The sequence below is a fragment of the Lepus europaeus genome, chromosome 12 (genome assembly GCF_033115175.1).
Source record: "Lepus europaeus isolate LE1 chromosome 12, mLepTim1.pri, whole genome shotgun sequence".
Classification (NCBI taxonomy): domain Eukaryota; kingdom Metazoa; phylum Chordata; class Mammalia; order Lagomorpha; family Leporidae; genus Lepus; species Lepus europaeus.
This window is the reverse complement of record NC_084838.1, coordinates 29,122,485-29,137,516: the sequence shown is the minus strand read 5'-3', so window position 1 is coordinate 29,137,516 and position 15,032 is coordinate 29,122,485. Positions and strand designations below refer to the sequence as shown.

The following is a 15,032-nucleotide window of genomic DNA, read 5'->3' as shown; positions in this document are numbered from 1 at the left end:
GGAAAGTATCCCTTGAAGAAACAGTGAATGACTTCTAGCTATGAGTGCTATCAATAAATAAAAATAATACTATTGCCTATTGGTGTTACAAGATGCTATCACAGACTATGAAGGTATTTCAATTTCATTTCCAGGAAGAGAAACAGATATGCCAAGTATCTGGTCTTGTCCCACCCTCACCTACATTAACTGCCAAAAGACAAGCAAATGCCTCATTAGAACCAAAAGTCTGGACTTCATTCTCAGCACCAGCTCTTAACCTCCTGAGGAAACCTTAGGAACCTGCTGTAGCTGCTGAGGCTGTGGTTCTTCCAGTCATCAAAGTGTGTGAATCTGCATTATGTGGAAGAGGTGTGATACTGATTAAGAGACCCATCTGGTAACTTCTGTCACCTAAGTGCCCTTTCTGTAAACATCTTGGCAGAAGCACATTGCCCTAGGAGGAGAGAATGGTTGGCTTCCTTTAAAAACATCTTATTGGCCCAGGAGCCAACAAGAGGTGTGAGCATTTAACAGAATGAGCTTATTGATAATTGCATGGGAAAACTGGAAAAATTTGTGTGATAGGAAGGGCAAGTAAGTGGTAGAATTGAAGCAGCCAGAGTGTGTAAGGCTTTGGAGAAATACCTAAAGGATTCAAAACAAAACAAAACATCAGAAAGGAAAGGTGGGAAGATGCCCAAGTGTAGCCTATACTATTAACAGACAAGAAAGTAATCTACAAAAATTGTGTAAGCCAGCTATTGTCTTGTTTTCTGCTTCCTTTGAATGCAAAAATTCCCTGTAGGTTGTTTCTTTGCTCTCTCCCCTTACTGACCTCTCCTTCTTCCCTGAGCCCTGAGCAGTCAGGTCGGCAGTGACTCCCCTAAAGGTCAGCAAGGACCTATGTCTTACCAGATTCAATAGCCATTCTTTGTCCTTACCTTGCTCATCTTCTCAGCAGTGTCAGACATTGATGACCACTTCTGCCTTCCTCAGAAGGCAGCTCTCTGAGCAACATCCTCATCGCATTTTCCTCCTCCTCATTGGCCAGTCCTTCTCCTTCTTCCTGTAACTTCTCTCTAGATGGCAGGCTTAAGGATGTTTCCCATCTTTGATCGCTCTAGATTGGCTCATTCAATCCAAAACACTTTTTTTTTTTAATCTTCCATCATTGTCCTTGAACTGCAGACTGAAATACCAACTACAATTTTAATACAACCAGCCTTTTTTCTAGTTTAGGTCACAAACCAGAAATCACCTTGATCTCTTTCTCTCATCCTCTATGTGCAGCCTGTTAGCAAGCCTGGCTGGCTTTATCTCCAAAGCCGATACTGAATGTTTGCCTTTCCTGTGTGCATTGTCACCACCCTACTCCAGCCCATCATCATCTCTAACTTAGCCTCTCCCCTGCCCTGTCTTCCTGTTTCTTTATGAAACAGATCACACTCATACTCTTTGAAACTCTCCAGTGGCTCCTCATTGCACTATCAATAAAAACACATTCTTTAACAAGGCTGACAAAGACACTATGACATTTGGTCCTTACCATCTCCATAATGCCATTGCCTACCTCCCCTCACTAACTCTGTACTACGGATATTGGAATTCTTTTTCGCCACCGATGACGAAGCTTTATCCCAGTTTGGAGATTTTGCGCTAGATGTCCTTTTTTTCCAAAAGCACTCTTTCCACCTGTCTTCAGATGTTGTTCTCGCCCACTTTATTTGGATCTGAGCTTAAATGGCATTCCTCAGAAAGACTGTGTCTGACTCCTCTATCATTACCCTAGTGCCATATTTTATTTTCTTCTTAGCACTTACTGCTATCTAGATTTATTAGATTTGTTTGTCCACACATCCATTGTCTTTCTCATATCCCCAGACCCTAGGAAAACATCTAGCACACAACAGTGTTCAGTAAATATTTGTTAAATTAATCAGTAAGGATACCAAACAGATTTTACAAGGATAATTTTAGCTGATGCCCAGCTTCAACAAAAAGATCCCTCACAGTTAGCCCTGCAATTTGAAACAAGTTCCTTATCTTCTGAGCCACAATTTACTCATATATAAAATTAAAATACTCACCTTACAGGGAAGATATTAATTGAAGATTAAAGGAAGTCCCCAACATTGCAGTAAATATTTGAAAATAGTAGCTAATTTTCTCTTAAAATTTTTTATACTTAACGTATGTATTAGCACTCCAAAGAGTCCAGAGTTTTTCAGTCTAGAAAAGTTCTTACAGGCTTTTCTCTTGATTAGAAATATATTTTGGTCAAGACTCATGGGAAACACATTTTTACCTTAAGGAAGTACCATTTTGGGGGGAAAAACATTTCTTCTCCCTTGTCATTTTTCACAAAAAAAAAATTTTCATAATTTCATTAAAGTCACTGTAATGGGAACTTCAAAGACAGGTGAATGAAGTTGTGATTCTGACACCAAGGGTCATCTAGGTTCAAATGAAAGCCAAAAACCTTCCACACATAAAGTTCAGACCCATGCTCAGCAAAAAGACTGCTCTCTTACTGGTCATCACAGTCATTTCAAAGAGGTCCCAGTTGAGCCAGGACTCCTGTACTGCCTAGAAAGATTTGTTCAATAGGAGTTCTTCAGAACAAAGAGAAGCAGACACCTTTTTCTGAATCTGATTTTTTAAAATAATTTATTTATTTGAGAGGCAGAGTTTCAGAGAGAGAGAGGGAGATCTTCCATCCACTGGTTCACTCCCCAAATGGCTGCAAGGTCCTGAGCTGGGCCGATCTGAAGCCAAAAGCCAGGAGCTTCTTCCAGATCTCCCACGCAGGTGCAGCAGCCTAAGAACTTGGGTCATCTTCCACTGCTTTTCCAGGCCATCAGCAGGGAGCTGAATTAGAAGTGGAGCATCTGGGATGCAAACCGGTGCCATATGGATGCCAGTGCTGCAGGCAGAGGGGCTTACGCTAGTATGCCACAGTACCAGCCCCATTTGAGACTGATTCTTAATGAGCTATGAAAAATATGTCCACATTGTCTTATTACATCATTACTTCTGTGTAGACTACATAGCACTTATAGGAAAAAGAGAAGGCATCTCTGATATTAGTCTCTGTATCATTTCTCTTCTCACTCTCACTACCACCCCTCCAGTACCTTCCCAGTATACCTGCCACACTATCCTTCTATTTTTGGTTGAAAAACAAAAGAGCACTAAAGGTTGCCTTTGTCGACTTCTCAGTACCAAGTGAAATTTCTATTAAATAAATGTAGCTACTGAGGATTTTCAGAGATCTCTGCAGTTTCATGATCATTAAGTAGAGTAACTTTATTTCAAAACCTCTTAAACTTAATACAGGTTATGCAACATCCTAATTGAATCATGAACGTGCAAAAATTTAAAAATTTTTTCTACTACTTCCCTTAGTTCTCTTTTAAGATTACCAAGACATTTGAACCTTTTCCAAAAATTGCAACTTTTGATCCAAATAGCATCCCTCCACAGGAGACATTTTTTCCTTTTGTAATGGCTTTATAACACAGTAACAGTAGGTGGCGCTACGAATGCATGAAGTAAATTTCTGTACACAAACAGAACTGTCACAGCTTTATTTTGTGACTCATTACAACATAGAAATATGCTTTTTTAATACTTCGTATAAAGTTATTGACAATACAAATTTTTTTCTTTTTTTATTTTAATGAAAATGATTTAACTTAGAAATCTGTTGTGAAACTTTTGTCTAGTTTTGCAATTCTCAGATATTCCAGTGCAAAAATAGATCCATTACAGACAGCATAAAGTGCTTGGAATGAAGGGCCAATGATAAAGAAAAGCACAAAAACAGCTTCACCTTGGGGCTAAGAAGGGATAGTAGCACACCTAACCTTATGGAAATACAAACATTGTATAAAAAGAGATGCAATGATTCTGAAAAGGATTAGAGCAGTGTTACTACAGTATTACATTATACTAGTAAATAGTAATGAGTACAAATTAATATCTCAATATCAAAGTGGTTCAGTATTATATGACACATGGCTCTTTGGAAAGAATTTTACCTGATATATACAACCACAAGAAAACAGACAAATCCCTTTAGTCAATGATTATTATACAGTAAATGAATGATGTGCAACATTTAATAGTCACAAAGCATATCTTTTCAGTACAGATACTGAAATACAGTAGTTTGAGGTTCAGTTGGTTTAACAATGAATTGTACTGGGCATTTACTGGGCATTGACTTACGGAGGGCTTGTTTTTTGTTTTTTGTATTTTTCATCTTCACAGTTAAATTTTCTAAGGGGTTCAAAAGATGCAAGCACAGAAATCTCTGAACACTTCTCTTGAGAACCTCTGAAACTCACTTAGTTAAATTTCCACAGGGAACACATAAAAACTTTACTGCATCACGTATAGAATTAGTAAAAATGTCTACCATAATTAGGTTTACATAAAAAAATTTAAAAGATTACTATTTGGATAGTCTAGAAGATAACACAATATTAATTATGTTGATATTTAACTACAGATTGTTTCCAGCTTTAGAAAATATCCTTTTAAATTACATTGAAATGTTGTGTTTTTTTCCAAAATAGTTCACAGTGCCTTTTTATTTTTTTAAAAAAATACATGGCCTTGAAGTCAGAGTAATTAAACGTGAGGAGTTGTTCATGGATTTATTATAATGAACAATCAGAACATGAAAAGTTTGATTTTGAAAAATATTAAACAGGATAAGCTAAATTATTCCAGGAATTTTTTATATCTTTGAAGATGCCATAAAATACAACATCTCATCCCAATCGTTATTAGAAATATGTCTTCATTACTTAACATTTTAGAAAACAACATTAAGTTCTAATGGTCTTTTTTTGTTTCAAGCAATGAGCTATATAAAATTCTGTAAATTTAATAATATATAACAGAGGAATTTGAGTTAGATCTGAAATCTTGCACCTTTAGAGTAAATATCTCAATTTTTGAAGATGTTGAAGAAATGAGTGGTTATGTGGAAAAACCACTTGAATTTTGCCATATACTAATTCTCTCATATTTTTTGTCAATATAGATGACATTAAGTATTAAGTGAAATATTTTTCAGTATTTGCTGACTAAAGAAGTAAGACTGGGTTATAAAAGTCTAAAAATTATATGGATGCATTTACTGTTTTTATTCTTTTTAGTTATTTTAAAAAATGCAAAATTTGAGATTATTAAGGTTTAATGGGGTATCTAACATCTCTGCCAAACCAATTATTTAAAAGTACTAAATGTCATAAACACAAGTGTGCTGTTCAAGTTCTTGTTTTCTCTTTGAAAGAATTTATTGTTTGCTCTTATGACCCTTACACTTTGTTGCATTGTTGTTTAAAAAAAAAAAAAAAACGACCTATTTTCAGTGAGCTCCCACAACCACAACAAAACAACCTATATTTGTAAACAAGTCAGCTGAATAACATGGCACAGGAAATCTACTGAGACAGTTTCTCCTCATCCCTATCCATACATACATAATCACTTAGCTATAACATATACTCAAAAAATACTTGATTGATAGTAAGAGTATTCTAAATGATCTTAAGGCGACTCAGATATACTGCCATGAGATCTTGACCACCACATTGCTTTTTAGTCACTAGGTACCAGCCAGATGATCAATTTGCAAACTTACAAAGGAAAATAACGCTAGTGAGCAGTAAGCCATACTCCCTCCATGCCACAGGGCTCTACAAAAAGAACATTTAAAAGTTTCAGAAGCTACTGATAGAACTTAAAATTCCCAATGACATCAAAAACACAAGGATTTTTGTCAAAATACAACTCCATCTTTCCATGTTGTAGATTAATTCAAAAAGCGATAAATAATACTATACTTTGTGTCAAAAAACAAAGATTTTGGGATGCAGTGTACCATGTTAGTAGACAAGCAGGGCGAGCAGGCACAAGCTTGCCTAGGTTTGAACACACCATCTCTTTAATCCCCACACCCTCACTTCAGCAGCTTGCAGACCCAGTAGTGTGGCTGCTGATTCTTTGCTTTTTCCAGGATCGAAATATATTTAAAGAACCTCAGAACAGAACTCTAGAGACCCATGACTCCAAGCAAAGGATATCCTAACACTGGAACAAGGTTTCTTGTGTCCAGAGACAGCCTTATTTTGCATGTTACCACCACTAGAGCAGCTCATCAAAGAGGGGATGAAAGCAAGACTTTAGTCACACATGGCACCGTTTTGTCACCTGACATTTAATGATGTTGACGGACTCTGGGCAGAGCAGCTTTCACAATAGTGTGCATGACACACCATGGTGCGCTTCAGATTTTCTCAGCAAATTGGCACTAGTAATTCTGGCACACTCATTGCCAGCAATGGATGTGTCACTAGGAAACCAGTATCCTGGCATGGCATGGCTTAATGAATGAGGATGTGCATGCCTTTTGATTTTGATAATCACTGGCCATGATTACTTGATGAGTTATTGTTGCAACCCCAGTGAGAATACACAGGAACAACAAAAAAAAAAAACATAAAAGTATGATTTCAAACCCATATGTCCGCTGGGTTTCATACTAGAGTTTCACATAGCTATAAGGTAATAAACTAAATTCAAGTCTTTTTCACTTGAGAGGCATACAAGACATAGGCTACAAAGGCACTGCCCCTGTAATGGAATTTTGTTTTCATTGCATTGAATTGCATTGCATTGAACAGTATCAGTACAGTATCCAGTTTACTTCTTCCCACAAAAACTTGCAGTTCTTTCCTCTGGAACATTTCACATGGTGCAAAGGAAGATGTGGTTCTTCCTTACTCTCAGTCATCCTGTATGAACAAGATTCTTCATACATAGCTTTCTTTGACTTTCTCGTCCTGCAGAAAAGATGTGAGAACCGCAACATCCACTACTGTCTGGTTTTTGTGTAATGACAGGTCCTTTAAGTGGTCATCGTCACTTTGGTCCTTAGCAAAGTTCACAAATACCTGTTACAAGAAAGACGGACCTTTATAAACCTCTCAACTTCCTCTTTCATTACTCTAGTTGCATTTTCCCTATGCTGAAATTTGGTAAGGTAGGGGAATGCAGATGAACCAGACTGCTATGTATGAAGGAGGAACGAACAAAAGTGGTCATCATTTGCCACTTTTTGTTATCTAATTTAAATATGGGATATGGTACCTGGCAAAATGCCTAGTCCATGGTAGACACTCAATAAATGGTAGTTATAACCTATATCGTTACAATACATTCTCAAAATAACCCCATAAAGTAGATAGCATCATCTCCCTTAATCAGATTCAGAGAGGTTTGGTAAGAAACATAGCTGGTAATTATAGATCAGGAATTCAAGCACAGATAGTCTAAACTGCACTCAGACCTGTGGCAGGAGTGGGAGGACAGGAATTATCTGAAAAATAAATATTTTTGATGCTCAAATCTTACTTGGTCAAGTGTTGTCTGAGAAACAGAGTAGTCTTCTATGTGGAGTCGCTTTTTGCTCTGAGAGAGGATGCTGAATATCCTGGCCAGAGAAGATAATGAAGATGGAAGCTGGTACTGTAACATGTTCCGGTGCTTCTCTTTTAGTACACTTCCAGGAAAGGCAAGTCCAAAGAACTCCTGAACAGGCTTCAGGTCAGGGTTGGACCCTGCTATTCGTACAACTATTGTATAACCATCTCCAAACCTAAAAGCAGAGAGAGAAACATCCAAATGGAGGATCCCCAGCAAATTCTCAAAAGAATATTTAACTCTGAGAACCCAACTTGTGCCATGAAAAATGGAGATCACTGACAGACCCAGAAATAAGTTTCTGAGAGATAGAACCATTGTATCCATGCTATGTGAGTGCCACACATGATCTCATTTAACCTCACCTGGAACCCTGAAGTCTGACAAATGTTACAGAGAAGCTGATGCCCAGGATGTTAGACAGGTGCCTGAGGCACAAAACTCATGTGATATAGCCAGGAGAGAAATCCATTTGTGTTTGACTTAAAAGCCTGGACTCTTAACTATACTGACACACGTACATTTTTTTCATTTATTCTATGTAACAAAGCTAGGAGGTAGTCACTCCTAAGTAACAAACTCAGGTGAAATATCTTACCTGAGAGCCACACAGGCAGTACATAATAAGAAAATTTGAATGCAGCTCAGTTTGACTTCAAGGCACTCATTCTCCCCACTATACCATTTGCCCAGTTCTTCCCTCTTTATTTTAGAGCCACCATTTATAAACATTTCCTCACAAGATTATAATTCGTGTGAAAATAATCATTCTCTCACTAGGCACAATCCCAAAGAAATTATCTTTGTTACCTATTTTTCAGATGTTGGACACTGCCAAGACACCTGAACCTCCCGTTGACCATAATTGCCATCCTAGTGCAAAGAGCTTCACATTCCTCCATACTGCGGGAAAACAAAATGAGGTTTTAGTTTTACAGAGATGCTCCTATAATCATCAGAATAGCACGATGACATCTGGTGTTTCAAAGAAACAGATTCCTAGCTTCCTAGGGCATAATCACACCCTGTTACAAATACATGAAGATACAGAGATGATGCTGTTCACTGCAGTGCTAGTAACAATTGTGAACAAGTTGGAAATAATCCAAATGTCTACAAAAAGAGGAATAATTAAATAAATTAGAGTATTTCCTAATGGACACTACCTGGCTATAAGAAATGATGACACATCTAAATTCACTAGTTTGACATAATGTTCACAACTCATGTTTCATTTAGTGAAAAACAGATTCTATACACTATGCTTGCATTTTAATTTGTAAAAAAAAAAAAATACACACCTACAACTGTATGTAGATTTGCATAGCACAATTTTACAAACACAAATAGCCCAAATGATAATAATGGTTTTCTCCAAATATTACAAATTCAGGTGATAATTATTTTCATCTTTGTCTTTCTGTATTTTATAATTCTTACCAGTTACGCACATATGCTACTTGGAAAATTTAAAAATAACACACTGTAGAAGCCAAGCCAAGACTTCACTACAAACCTATGAGATGTAAGCACTACTGATCTCCCCTCCTTGACAATACTTAGGGCACAATTCCACAGGAATCGCCGGGCTTTAGGATCCATGCCTGTGGTGGGTTCATCCTGTAATCAGAATTAAAATAAGTCTGAATTATTTGCTGGAGAAAATCACCAAAGATAGATTTGTTTTTAAATGAAGAAGTATTCTTACAATAGCCTGAATTTTAACTCACCATTCTAGTTGTTACTTGATGGACAAAAAAAGCCAGAGTAATTTTCAAACTCATTTATAACAAAGCCACCTTTATAAATGTCTCATTGAAACAGAAAACTCAAATACTGTAATTTCTTGTAAAGTTAAATAAATTTCTCCAGGTGAACAGGGAAGGCAAAAACATTCGTTTCAGTCATCTTTTCATGACTGATAATAAATAAATGCTAAAGATGCTAATTATCTGAAACATCTGTCAAAGTCAATATAGGGTTTGGGTAAAATTTCTTTCTTTTCTTTTTTTAATCTAGCTCACTCCTGCTTACCCTGTGGTGCTAATATTGTACCTGCTAGTCTGAGAGAAACAAATTCCAGACCCATATGGTCCGAATAACATTAAAACCTCAACCCAAGGCTTCCTCCTTGTAATAACTTCGATGCCTTTCCCCTCCACAGAAGAAAATCCATCAAGGGTCACTGTCCATCGAATCTTGTTTATCATCCAAATGTGTGTAAAGAACTATGACTTGTTTGCTATCTTAGGGATCCTGACGTGTCCACACTCCGTCTTCAGAGCATAAATATAGGTGGGCAGAAAGAATGATCCAGAGAAAGATCAAAGCACACATCCAGCATCACCCACAACTGGGCTCGGGTTCTCCAAGCCAAAAAAATAAGGTACTGGAGCATGTCTGTGTGGGAGGGAGAAGCTCCCACTGCTGTATGCACAGAGGGAGAAGCTTCCCTCTGCTTCTCCAAGACTGCTGTGCTATTCCTGGTAGGGAACTTGCCATTACCAAGCCAGTAATGCAACAGCATTGGGCAAATAGGACTTTGAAAAAATTTTCAACTCAAGCCAGAACAAGAGTTTTCCACCCACAGTCACACTCACCAGGAACACCACAGGAGGCCCACCAATCAAAGCCATGGCTGTTGAGAGCTTGCGCTTGTTGCCTCCACTATAGTTACCAGCATATTTTTCTCCATACTTCACAAGGCCCAGTTTGCGAATTGCCCACTCACCAACCTAGGACAATAAAGAGCACCTTGATGTTTGTCTGGTTTGGTCACTTTTTTCTGCTTCTTACATTTAGATCTAACAGTTCTTTGACTGAGTAGGACTAGATTCTGTAACCGAAACCTGGAGACTGCCGTGGAGCCAAAAGCAGGGAGAAGGGACTGGAGTGATGAGAGCAGCGATCCATCCCTGCCCCCCAGAACATACATGCTCACCCAACCCTTGTGCCACCCCCACCCTGGAATCAGTACAAAAATCCCGCATTTCATGCTGCTGCCTCTGTGAGAAAAAGCAGCCTGAAGTCGATGTCAGGTGTGAAAAAGCCATACGGCGTGCTGTCAGGATGCCGACAGGCAGGCTGGCCCTTCTGGTGCCCATGGTACCTTGCCAACTTCTTTCTCTGGGACTCCTCTCAAGAGGGCAAAGAACTCCACATGCTCTCTCCCAGTCAGCAGCTCTGTGATGGCATCAAACTGAGGGCAGTAGCCCATGTTCTGATGTACTTCATGGATGTTTGATAAGATACTGTAAAAAAAAAAAAAAAAACTAGTCAAGTTTAAGTATTTAGAAATGTTCTGATCAGAGAATCTGGACTGTTCCTATAAAGTATACATGTGCACAACAAAGACACCAATATGCTTGGTGCTGCTTGATGGAACAGTCTTTTTGCCCCCACAACATCAGCTCTTCTGGAAGTCAGGGTTCCTGCTTCTGCCCTGCTCTGTCCTTGCTCCTGGCTTTCCCAACACCTCAATCTGCAGCCTCAGTCCCATTTCAGAATTCCTGAGTTCAGGATAACATTGCCTTACAAGTCTCCATGACCAAGTTGCTTATTGGCCTGGGCAGAAAATGGCCTACTGGTGACTCCATCAATTGGTATGCTCTTTAGAGAGGGCAATTTGGCAAGTATATATCATTTAAATTATAGGAATTTTCCCTAAGCAAATAATAAAAGATGTTTACAAGGAAATATTTACATAGTGAAAAATGGAAACCAATAAATATCTAACATTAATAAGAGTTAAATAAATTATAAATACATGTACATACGGGGATTTTATGTAGCCATATAAAATTCTACATCTTAGGATATGTAACCCATTAGGAAATATTCATAATTACTCACTAAAAATAAAAACCAATTTTAAGATCTATATACAGGAAGATACCAAATTTATGATACATTTATACGTGTATTTTAAGATGGGTTGATGGAAAAGTTCTAAAAGTGGATTGTAGTGATGGATTCATAATGTTGTGGATTTACTAAAAATTATTGTATTCTTAAAACAAGTAAATCACACTAGATAAATTATCCTGAATAAAGCTATTACAAAATAAAGTGAGACTGAAAGGAAATGTAAATAGCAATTATAGGTTGGGAAATTATGGGTGATTTTTATATTCTTAATACTTTACTATTTTAACATTTTTATTAATTATAAAGAATACTGATATAATCAAAAATAACTATCTTTAAATAAGCTTTTAAAAAATTGTGACAAAATACAGGCCACTTCTTTTCTTACCTATTTTTGTTAAGGAAAGCATCTCCCCTGGTGACAGTGGTATCTCCAGTTAACATCTTGAAAGTGGATGATTTCCCAGCCCCATTAACTCCCAGAAGTCCAAAGCACTGGAAAAGGAAGATCAGGTGAGTTGTATGGAATGTGAGTGACTCTTATGAGATATCCACCTCAGCTTGGTTTTTATATGACATGATCCTAAAACATTATTCTTAAACAGCGATGAAGAGTCATATATGTTCTTGGTTTTAAGACATCATATACAGGCATATTTCAAAAGGTACATGGAAAAATGGAATTCAAAGGTAAGTTTATTTGGGCGTGAAACAATTTTGAAATCTATGTATAGTTTTTTTTTAACATTTTATATGGTTGTGCTTAAGTTAACTGGTTAAACAAACTACACCATGTTAGATATTTAAGAGGTGTTTTCAAATACATGATTCTTAAAATTTATAGAAGGCATTGGACCTTCTGGTAAATGTTTTCTTAAGTTGTTATCTAATGGTTGAAACGGTTTGCTAAGTATTCATGTAATATTGCGATTGTCAGCAAGCGATCTAGGACTTGCTCCCTCATTTCTCTATTCTAAGCCCAACTTCTTTCATTTCTCTATTCTCTTCAAGGTAGGAAACTAATTCTATTATGAAGGAATCTGTAGGATGCACAATTTAATCTTTAGACCTTATAAAAGAGATGGCTAACATTTTTCTGTAATAGCATAGCCAAAATAAGAACTTAAATAATAATCTCATAGCTAGATTCACTTCGCCATCAGCGAAGTATACAGTAAGTAGAAAAAACCTCCCTTTCAGACCAAAGGGAAAGAAAGTTTTAAAGTGAGAATATAATTTTCCTCATGGGCATTGTCTACCTTAGAAAAACTACTACAGAACATGCCTGTGACTATAGACTTGTAGTTCAGGCCACCGAAGATTAGAGATGGGACACGGGCACTCCCTTGACTTGCATCCTCTGGTCTGCTTTAACACAAACCAGGAGAAAAAGAAAGCTCGGTATCAGAAGCAATGGGTGGCAGGCCTATTAATGGCTGATCTGTACAGTGATCTGCCCTCAAGGAGACCCAACAGGCCAGTCCACTGCAGTGGCTTTCAATGTGGTAAGCCTGGGCTTCAGCAGAAGTCAGCTTGTGAAGAGCCCTGGCAGCTCTGCCAAGAGTTGGATCACTGGAAATGGACCTGCCCTGGAGTCGAAGGATGCCCAGGTCAGAGCCACAGATCTTATTGGCTCTAAGCTGAAAAGCCCTTCACTCAGCCCAACTTCCAAAGTGACCACTGCAGCTGAGGGGGTGGTCAAGTAGGGTCAGCAACATTGCAGGCAGAACTGTAAATTTCTTGTTAGAGATGCCCCCTGCCTTTACCTGGCCAGCTCTCCTCCCAGCCCAGCCAAGTAATGAAAGTCAACAGAGTGCCTTCCCCTAGGAGGTTCACACCTCCCTTAGGATATACCCCATGTGAAGAGATAGATAGGTCTGGGCCTCTTAACGTACAAGGCCTAAAGCCCACCAGATTATTATCAAGCCCCTTCTATCAGGTTCTATTTGCCTCTCAATCAGAAAACTTAATTGTAGCTTAGACAGCACCTTTCTTAGCTCCTCTAATAATGACTCTGTCCTTTGTTCTAGACCCTGTCTAGCACACTTGGGCCTCATTCCTTTGTAATCATAACCTCTACTCTACCACCAATGGCTCTACTCCCAACCTGTGTGTACTGATGGTCCTCTTCCCCACTTAATGCTGTATAATTGTTCAAACCTGGTAAATGCCACTCTTAGGATCATTGGTTACTATCCTCACTCTGTCTTTTATGACCTTGTCTAAATATGATCAGAGTCGGCAAACTTGGAAGGCTTCCATAGCCTTGGCAACTCATGACGACAGCCTAGGGTGGTTACTGGCACCATAAACTAGAGTGTCAATTTGTTGGGTCAACAACAGGAGCCACTGTGCACTTGCTCCTCATGTGGGATCTCTGTCCTTAATGTACTGTACATTTTGACTTAATGCTATAACTAGTACTCAAACAGTATGTTTCACTTTGTGTTTCTATGTGGGTGCAAACTGTTGAAATCTTTATACTAAATTGATCTTCTGTATATAAAGAGAATTGAAAATGAATCTTGATGTGAATGGAAGGGAAGAGGGAGCGGGAGAGGGGAGGGTTGTGGATGGGAGGGAAGTTATGGGAGGGGGAAGCCATTGTAATCCATAAGCTGTACACTGGAAATTTATATTCATTAAATAAAAGTAAAAAAAAAAAAAGGAAATAAAGTTTAAAAAATCAAAAAAAAAAAACTAAAAAAAAAAGAAATAAAAGAATATTGGACAATAACTCATAGCTATTGAAGACACAAAGATCTCTAGTATAAAAAATACATGGGAAAGTATAAATACTAGCATTATTGTAATTTTGCTTTGCAACTCCATTTTTTGAATTCTCTTTTTGTAAATTTTAAAAATCAAATGCATACAGAATACCAAAAAAATGTAAAATGAAATGGACATCATGTGATATGATTGTTGTTTTTAGCCCTTGTTTATATTCCTGTGGAACTGTGGTCTTCCTACTTTTTACTTGTTGACTATTATGGTTAGTTGCGAATTAAGCCTATGATTATAGAGTAGATTAAAATTATGTAGTTGTAAAACTTAAAGAGAAAAAGGAAGGAGTATTGAGGGAGGGAGAAGAGAGGGGAGAGAAGTATGTTTTTATCTTCTTAGAACTGTACCTATGAAATCTATTCTCTTTATATTAATAAAAATTTTTAAAAATTGAAAAAAAAAAGAAATCTATGTATAGTTTTTTTTTATAGTATGCATTCCCCATGAACTTTTTAAAGACTCTTCTTGTAGATAGTTAAATATCTTTTATAATGGTACCATTTTAAATTTGGGCATATTTATAAATACCTTTGAGTTGTCAGACTGAGATCAAAGTTAAAGTGTAAAAAACAGTAATGAAAGTCAACTAGTCAAATTACCCTTCCTAATCTGGCCACAAGGGATGTAAGAACACAAAGGAAATGAAACAGGAGAAATTTTGAAGTTCACCATCAACTCAAATGGATTGCAAAAACACATTTTTGATGTGCATGCTTTTCTTAAATAGCCTTAGATTATCCACAGTCATTCTCTTTTGACATAAGTGTCTACATCCTTTCCATGCAGATTGCTACACACAGTCTGAAATAGGAAAGCCTTTAAAAGCCACTTGCACCCCTTACAGACATTGTTGTTTGGGTACAGATAGCCTGAATTATTTGGGACAAACACAATGAAGA

General features: G+C 37.5%; 1 protein-coding gene across 2 annotated transcripts in view; it reads right to left on the bottom strand.

The window, feature by feature from the left end:
* Window positions 1-3,591: 3,591 nt before the first annotated feature.
* Window positions 3,592-15,032, bottom strand: part of ABCA1 (ATP binding cassette subfamily A member 1) — a 137,068-nt gene continuing 125,627 nt past the window's right edge. For both annotated transcript variants that reach the window (XM_062207837.1, XM_062207836.1), the window contains exons 44-50: window positions 11,735-11,841; window positions 10,589-10,730; window positions 10,080-10,214; window positions 8,996-9,099; window positions 8,290-8,382; window positions 7,411-7,654; window positions 3,592-6,950 (exon numbers count right to left, since the gene is read on the bottom strand). In XM_062207837.1, the coding sequence (XP_062063821.1) occupies window positions 6,810-6,950; window positions 7,411-7,654; window positions 8,290-8,382; window positions 8,996-9,099; window positions 10,080-10,214; window positions 10,589-10,730; window positions 11,735-11,841 (966 nt within the window). In that variant the 3' untranslated portion in view covers window positions 3,592-6,809. The remainder of the gene's footprint in view (window positions 6,951-7,410; window positions 7,655-8,289; window positions 8,383-8,995; window positions 9,100-10,079; window positions 10,215-10,588; window positions 10,731-11,734; window positions 11,842-15,032) is intronic.